This window comes from Cylas formicarius, unplaced genomic scaffold (assembly GCF_029955315.1).
Source record: "Cylas formicarius isolate icCylForm1 unplaced genomic scaffold, icCylForm1.1 PGA_scaffold_1__22_contigs__length_36826433, whole genome shotgun sequence".
Lineage (NCBI taxonomy): Eukaryota > Metazoa > Arthropoda > Insecta > Coleoptera > Brentidae > Cylas > Cylas formicarius.
The window spans coordinates 32412063-32421004 of record NW_026844264.1 but is presented as its reverse complement, the minus strand read 5'-3'; the positions used below and the strand labels follow the sequence as shown (position 1 = coordinate 32421004).

Sequence of the window (8942 nt, the reverse complement as noted above, 5' to 3'; positions counted from 1 at the left end):
TGAGGTCTCGCATTATCCTGGTGGAACACTACACCCTTCCTGTTGATTAATTCGGGCCTCTTCTCTTTAAGTGAATCATTCAATTTGTCCAGTTGATGACAATAGACTTCTGAATTAATCGTTGTATTGTCCGGCAAAAGCTCGAAAAAAACGATTCCTTTGACATCCCACCAAACGGAGAGCATCACCTTTTTTTGGTGAATGTTGGCTTTTGACACGCTTTGAGCCGGTTCATCTTTTCTGCTCCATGACCTCTTGCATTTAACATTGTTGTATACAACCCATTTTTCGTCCCCAGTAATAATCCGCTTCAAAAATGGATCATTTTCTTGACGTTTGAGGAGCGAATCACACACGTCAACGCGACGACACAAATTTCGCTCCGTAAGGACATGGAGCACACACACATCGAGCTTCGAGGTTAAGCCCATGCCTTTCAAATGGCCATAAATAGTCGAATTCGACAAATTTAATCTCTCACCGATCTCTCGTGTGGTTATTCGCCGATTTACATCAACTAATGCCTTTATCGCATCTTTGTCAGCTTCGACCGGCCTTCCAGACCGTGGTGCATCTTCGACATCAAAATTGCCGGATCGAAATTTTGCAAACCAGTTCTGGCACTGGCGTACTGTTAACACGCCTTCTCCATACACATCCGTCAATTTTTTTCTCGCTTGGACAGCATTTTTACCTTTTCTGAAGTAAAAAAGTAAAATATGACGAAAATGCTGCTTATTGCTCTCCAGATTTAAAAGGGCACCAACCAAAAACTACTGCGTAGAATTAATAGAACTTTTTCACACACAAGCCTCGCAATATCAGCTCTCAAGACATATAATGGTTATGCGGCTTAAGCGTGAAGTTGGTTTCGAAAAAACGTAATTAAGTCCTCTGACGGGAAAAAACGAAATGACTTTCCGAACAATCTTATATAATTTCGTGAAAATCTGAACTTTTAGTTATTTATTTTGATAAACTTTTAGTTCTTATTTATTTTGATAAATGGATTTTCATCAATTAAAAGCCACCTCAGTTCAACGCTATCCCTATGACTAGAAGCATTATTATTAATTTTAGTCTGGTGAGATCTATCAGATAAAAAGTTCTTTATACATTCTAGTGCAGAGTCTTTAATGCCATATAAACCTAATTTTGTAATAAGAATGTCCCTGTCAATAGTCTCTAATGCACGTTTGAAATATACAAAAACACTCAGAATTAGTTTTGATATTGCAACGCAGATTCGCACTGGTGTTTGCTCCTGAAACCAGACTGTCCACTGAAGAGTAGGCAGTTCCGCTCCAGGTAGTCTCTCAACTGCCGACCCACTATCGTTTCCAGGAATTCTTGTGGAATTCTTTGGGTATAAAAATATCAAAAAGTGGTACAAAAATTATATTCAAAATACATGTCTTAAATTATGTTAATTTTTAACTCTCTTCTAATTTGTATTTGCACCGGATCGAAATAGATATGTTGTCACGCTTTTTGAACAGTCGGCATGTAAATTTTTGTCTTCGAAATTTTATAATTATACTATAACTTTAAATCAGCAGCGTGTGGACAGGGGGAGTGTAATTAAAATTTTTCATTGCTGCGTCGAATCGAAAATTCGCTCGATTTGCATTTCAATTTCACACTTATTGTGCATTGCGTTTATACTGCAAATATACGGGACAAAATGAAAGGCGTAAATAATCGAAAATTGTTTATTAATTATGTCGTTTGTACACCATAATTAAGACATATACAAGTACGTTTGCAATATTAATTATTATAAATTAAGTAACTACATTAAAAATAGCGTCTAGTTTATTATCTACAGTGTGTATATTTACAAATCACTAGATGAAAGTGGCGCATGATGGATTGCGACGGAAGATGCTATAGCAGAATTATCTGATTTGATCGATACTTGACATTAACCCTAAAGCAGGGAAACAATCAGAGGGACCAGGGAAACAATTTTTGTGTATTTTTAAATTTTAGGATGTATTTTTTGGAAAGAGCTGGTCGGATACTGAGTTTTGAGCATTACGCTTCGATTTTGTATACTTCTGGCAAGTAGACAAGACCTGAAAAAAAAATATTGGTTTGATTTTAATTTGCTCTGTTAAAGCAGACGTAAGGAATATAGAACCAGATGCACAACGTAAGATCAAGAGAATTACGTTGGGAAATATTGCTGATGAGGTTTTACGGTTGGCTAAACATATTCAGGATGTTACAGAAAAAAATCGAACACAATCGTTTAAGATAAAATATCTTAAGAGTTTCTTAGCATAGATCGGTTAAAAACCCTAGTATTGCAGTATGGGAGCAACTGTAAATGAAGTGAATGAAGTATATATTAAAAATAATTCATGGTAAAGACTGACATCCTGAGATACTCAATTGAATAAATTACTAAAGAGTAAAGGAAAGCTAAAGGGAGTATGGACACTAGACAAGGCACAACAAAACAGATGAGCACTCTGGAAGAGAAAAGTACTATGTAAGATTGAAGGTGGAAAGAAAGAGGGTTAAATGTGAAAACAAGGAATTTAAAGATCTTTATAACAATCCAGATATAATAGGAGTTGTAAAAATCCAGCGATTAAGAATCCAGAGAATGTAATAGAAATAGAAACCCAAAACCACATTTTACTCATCCAATCGGTGTAAAAACATGACTGAGAAGACCGACTTGGTCTGCAGGGCCCATTTATAATCATTATTATTATTAAGAACGTTAATTAGTTCTTACAATAAGAGAGAATAAACAGCCATAGGTGTCGCAATCTTTAAAATGGTTGCCATAGTTATAGGCCAAGAGGACCACAGTGTTAGACAATTATCCCTCATTTAAGAAAAAGGTTAGAGAATGGATGTAAAATATGCCGAGACCTTTTGTGAATCAAAAATTATAACCATTCCCAACCGTAGTAGGTTTCGTTCCATCGCAAATCAGTAGTACTTGTCTAGTTATGTGATGACGAGCCTCATTTTTGCATGTCGATCTTCGCGCCGCTTTCATCCACATTTCTATACAACGGACACATAAATAGTGAGCTCTATAATACAGAAACTGAGATACTACGCTGATTTTCGATCTATTTACAATAAAAAACAATAAATAATGAAAATAACTAGAAGCGGTTTAAACGGTAATATAAAATAAATAATTTAATCGTAATCGAATTTATCACTGGGCAAGTATCCCGACCACACAATGGGCTGGCTATACATAAAGGCGCATGTACAAAACAATATACACATTTTTCGTTTCGCAAGAGATCGCCGGAATTTATCGGACCCAGTTGTAGAAATAAAATAATAAATTCGAATCAGTCTTTGCGCAATGTCTACGTGATACATTTAATACTGTTTGGAAGCACCCGGCGGATACGTAGGACCTATCAAAACGTCGACCTACACGCAGGTATGGATCGTTTTTTTCGTTCTGCAAACGTCACACTTCACCTCACAGCACCAATGAAAGGTACAGTTACATCTTTCCACCACTACGACTTCGTGAGTGCGATAACCCCTGCCGCAACACATTATATCGCACCCATCCACCCCTATCGAGTCGTCGTTGCATTGCCTACCGTGCGTACCTTGGATGCCCAGCTTCGGGTTCTTTTCGCAGAACCCCGGAGACATTTCGTAGTACACCAGGTCCTTGTCGCCGGGCGGCATATGTTCGGGATTGAACGGCTTCAACTGGAAACCATACTTGTGCTTCCTACGGTTTTCCCTTTTCGTGTGGATACTGTTGGTCATCAGCGCGTTCAGCTTGGGATTTTTCGGCAGCCTGTTGGAGTGAGCCTTGTTGTTGCGCGGGGTGCCTACGTTGGAGCCCGCGATGTGTGAAGCCCCGTCGAAACGGTCCTTCAAGATGTCGCCGATCACGCGGAAATTCGGCACACGCATCCAGCAAGTTTTCACGGTACAGGAGCCGGACATGCCGTGGCATTTGCATTCCTGTCTCATCTGAGACTGAACGTGCTGGAACGAAAAAGAAAAAACGAATCGTCAAAAGTCTACGCGGCGGCTTATCTACGGTAACAACTCGCATGGCGTATAGGGCCCCGAGCCAATCGTATATCAGCATAAATTACTTTCTTATAAAGATCTTATGTAAGGAAGTAGTCAAGCGTGAAGAGATTTATACGGAAGACTTAGGCGGCGAGATATTTGTTTTATTTACGCATGTGTGCCGGGCGAATTAATGAAGTTAATTTTGTGTTTAGCGTTTAGATTAAGAGACGACCGGCGGCTTCGATTTAATGCTCAATCGCCTCAACCGAAAATCAATTATCTAGAGAATGCTTACACTTTGACGAACTACTCAGATACGGCCGAATACTTCAATTCGATTATTTAGATTTGAAGGGCACTAAAGTTAACGGGAAGTGCAATGAAAAACAAGTGCGTAGAAATAGGATGTACCGTTCAATCTACAAACAGAGGTGCGAAAATAGAAATGCTAATTTTTAAAGATCGTTGATAGAATAAAAGAAACATAACGCATTTTACATGAAAACGCTTGAATAGAAAGCACGAATAATATACAATAATAGACGCAAAAAGTTGAATTGGCCTTTCTTTCCAAGTACATGAATATGGATTAAAATCATACTATTGGGACAGCACGATCATCGCTTTTGACTCTATTGATTATACACATACAGAAATTGTAAAATCGACTAGAAAATTACATAAACGTAGATAAAAATCATACTACCGAGCCTGCACGAGTCATGATGAAGGCTTTTGATTCCATCTATTATAACTATACCTACGAAATGTTTAAAACCTCATTTTAACCAGAATCACTAATTTGGTTTTGTTCTTTTCAATAGAAAAAAAAATACAACACGAAATATTGTGGAAACTTCGTATATGTTATAGACTTGCATTAACGACACCCACCCTCTAATTATTACTCAGAGTTTGAAACCCTCTGCCTATGGAAATTGACAATAAAAGTTCAATTTGACTCAATTTATCATTTGGCGTTTTGATTCAGTACTGCAGTAATTTTTACCTTATTATATTGTGTAACCGTTTAAAAAATATATTTCGTGTTTTTAAAGAAACTTTCATAGGCTACTGTAATACTTTTTAAAAAGAGCTTAACTAAAACTGTCAGTTTCAGTCAAGCTCTGAAGAAGGCAACAGGATTATCGGCGAAACGTTAGCAAGTTCGAGTCAACAAAAACCGACGCAGGAGGAATAATATATTGTGTGAAATGCATTATAATTCATCACTTGTCCTAACATTTACAAAAATTTCAGAAATTATCAATTTAACATGAAATATGAATCACGTCACACATATGTGATTATTGTCATAATTCCCAGAAGTTACGAATGAAATCTACTTCCTAATATATAATATAAAGACAAAGGTGCGAACTGGTACAATACTTGTTTATATTTATATTCCCTATACAGTGAGCACCAGAAGTGCAAAATAAATTTAGGTAATTAATTTTTTGCATTTCTTGAAACTCGTGCCATTTATATTTACCAGGGTGCCGTAAATATGTTTTATCAGAAAACCCTGTTCATTATTCCGGTTTTTCCGAATAACGTTATGGGTGTTTGAATTGCGGTGTGCTGTCAAGAACTCAGTGCAGCACGGCCCGTGCATTTACTTGACTCAACGGTTTAAAAATCTTCATTTTTTATTCTTGTACTGCATTAAATATGTCTAGAATATTCCGGTAAATCTAGAAATGTCATAATATACACGATGTTTGGTTCAAAAATATATTCATGTATGCTACTTCTCAAATGGGACGTGTTTAACGTTTTTACCAAAATGAACTACCTAAATTTTAATATAATTAATTCCTAACTTTCGGCGTTTGGCGCTTTTGGTTTCAATCCATTTTCATTACGCTCAAGTTATTTTTGTGGCAATCATCCAAACGACCCTGTATTGCAGAAACATTTTAATTCTGAGGTGCAATTAGCATTATCGACGTCTCTGTTGTTATTGTTAATAATAACACAGTGTGAGTTTTCCAAAAAACGCCATATTTTTGCTCTATCACGTCATAAATATATTATTTTATTAATATACATACCTATGACATGAATATGATTGTTCCATGTTTCGCATGATTTTTAAATGAAATACGTATGTTATAGTTATGTCGTAGTAAAGCAAAGGCAAACTATAGCTTCTTTTGTAAAAAATGTATATTGGTGTAAATATTGGCGAGCAAGTCAAGTCTTGTGCTCTTCATACCGTTTGTTCCGTTAGGTAGGAAGAAATGTTTAACCTTTTGTGTTGCTATGGTATGACGAGAGCCTAGGAAACATAGTAATGATTGTTATTTTTGTTCAAAATGATATAAAATCAATGTTCGAAATAAAATCGTCTGTCAAAAAAGGTGTAGACCTGCGTAATCAGTCTAGCACTCTTACTATAACATAATGGGCGGCGAAACTATGGATGCGGAACGCCGCGGCGCAGCAAAACAAAAGCGGGCAATCTGGGACGTGAAAAACGTTAAATTAAAACCATATCAAACACAGATGCGAGGACTGTTCGTTCTCCCGCTGGCCCCCGGCTATTTATGTGTCATTTATGTTAATAACTTAATATTATAACCCGAGAGAGATCGCGGTGTGAGAATAGGCGACCTTTCTTCGACACGAGGAGCCGCAATGGCTGCCGGGTGGTCGTCCTCATATTAAAACGCATATATTAACTTGTTACGGAGCGACCATTACTAATAAAGTGACATTTGCTCCGGGCGTCAAGTTGGTGGTCACGGTTATACGCCATTAATTCGTTGGCGATATAAAGTTGAATTACTCGCAAGCGTTTTTGAACGACTCATTCAATTTTAATTAAGGTGCACGGTGATTGAAAGAGCAGCCAAGATACGAGCCCCGGAATTTCACTCTATTATCGGAATGTGTTAAAATTAATATCTATTATTTGATACCCTCAATAACTGTACCACTTCTTCAAAAAAAAAAAAAGTATAAGGTTGTTTGGAAAGTCATTTCGTTTTTTCCCGTCAGAGGACTTAATTACGTTTTTTCGAAACCAACTTCACACTTAAGCCGCATAACCATTATATGTCTTGAGAGCTGATATTGCGAGGCTTGTGTGTGAAAAAGTTCTATTAATTCTACGCAGTAGTTTTTGGTTGGTGCCCTTTTAAATATGGAGAGCAATAAACAGCATTTTCGTCATATTTTACTTTTTTACTTCAGAAAAGGTAAAAAGCTGTCCAAGCGAGAAAAAAATTGACGGATGTGTATGGAGAAGGCGTGTTAACAGTACGCTAGTGCCAGAACTGGTTTGCAAAATTTCGATCCGGCAATTTTGATGTCGAAGATGCACCACGGTCTGGAAGGCCGGTCGAAGCTGACAAAGATGCGATAAAGGCATTAGTTGATGCAAATCGGCGAATAACCACACGAGAGATCGGTGAGAGATTAAATTTGTCGAATTCGACTGTTTATGGCCATTTGAAAGGCATGGGCTTAACCTCGAAGCTCGATGTGTGGGTGCCCCATGTCCTTACGGAGCGAAATTTGTGTCGTCGCGTTGACGTGTGTGATTCGCTCCTCAAACGTCAAGAAAATGATCAATTTTTGAAGCGGATTATTACTGGGGACGAAAAATGGGTTGTATACAACAATGTTAAATGCAAGAGGTCATGGAGCAGAAAAGATGAACCGGCTCAAAGCGTGTCAAAAGCCAACATTCACCAAAAAAAGGTGATGCTCTCCGTTTGGTGGGATGTCAAAGGAATCGTTTTTTTTGAGCTTTTGCCGGACAATACAACGATTAATTCAGAAGTCTATTGTCATCAACTGGACAAATTGAATGATTCACTTAAAGAGAAGAGGCCCGAATTAATCAACAGGAAGGGTGTAGTGTTCCACCAGGATAATGCGAGACCTCACACAAGTTTGGTCACTCGCCAAAAACTTTTACAGCTTGAATGGGACGTACTGCAACATCCATCGTATTCTCCAGATCTGGCGCCTTCCGACTACTATTTGTTCCGGTCCCTGCAAAATTTTTTGGATGGCAAAACCTTTACCTCAAATGAAGATGTCAAAAACCACCTGAACCAGTTTTTTGCCAGCAAGGACCAAAACTTTTATGAGAGGGGAATTATGTTACTGCCAGAAAGATGGCAAAAGGTGTTGGACCAGAATGGCCAATATATAATTTAATAAAATATTTATTCATTATACGAAAACTGTCTTTCATGTTCCCCAAAAAAAACGAAATGACTTTCCGAACAACCCAATAAATATATTTGGTTGAGTAGTCATTGCAAATGTGCAAGAATGTGTTTTATAAGTTCTAGACCAAGGTCATCAGCAAAAATGAATCTATTTATATAGTCGATACGATTCGCGATGGCATAGTCGGTCATAAAAGCAAGAGAGAAGGTGCCTGAGTATTTTATAATACGACCAAAAATGTAGTGCATTTATTGCTTTCGCGTTTTAAGTATATTACAGTATCTAAACCTTAGCAGATGTTTATTTTGCATTAAGCAAGTCTTGCCTGAAATGGACACTAACGAATCTTTGTAGGACCATTTTCAATTAGTGAAAGTGTATCAAATGTATCGACAAGAAAAGAAGAAATTATCAATTTTCAATGGAATTGGTGCGAGCTCAGTGCACGGGTATCTGTTTGGAAGGCATCTATCCAGACAGTTAACAAAGAAAATTTTATCAATTGTATAATTCATAAATAAAACATTATAAAAGAATACTAAGAACGAGAGATGTAATGATACGGGCACTGGTTTTAATGTAGACGAAACATCATTTTCTGGTAGTAGCAGTTACAATTTTGACTCTGATACTGAAAATATTTCGTCGAAAATGCAAACTAAATATGGTTTACTTGTATATTTACTCTTCATTAGTTATTATAGTATTAGTTAATTTTTTATTGC

General features: G+C 37.2%; 1 protein-coding gene across 1 annotated transcript in view; it reads right to left on the bottom strand.

Moving 5' to 3' along the window:
- Positions 1-2697: 2697 nt before the first annotated feature.
- The window catches only part of LOC132696999 (protein Wnt-1), a 48673-nt gene continuing 42428 nt past the window's right edge, over positions 2698-8942 (bottom strand). Inside the window, exon 4 of the mRNA XM_060662226.1 lies at positions 2698-3993. Within this exon, the coding sequence (XP_060518209.1) occupies positions 3415-3993 (579 nt within the window). The 3' untranslated portion in view covers positions 2698-3414. The remainder of the gene's footprint in view (positions 3994-8942) is intronic.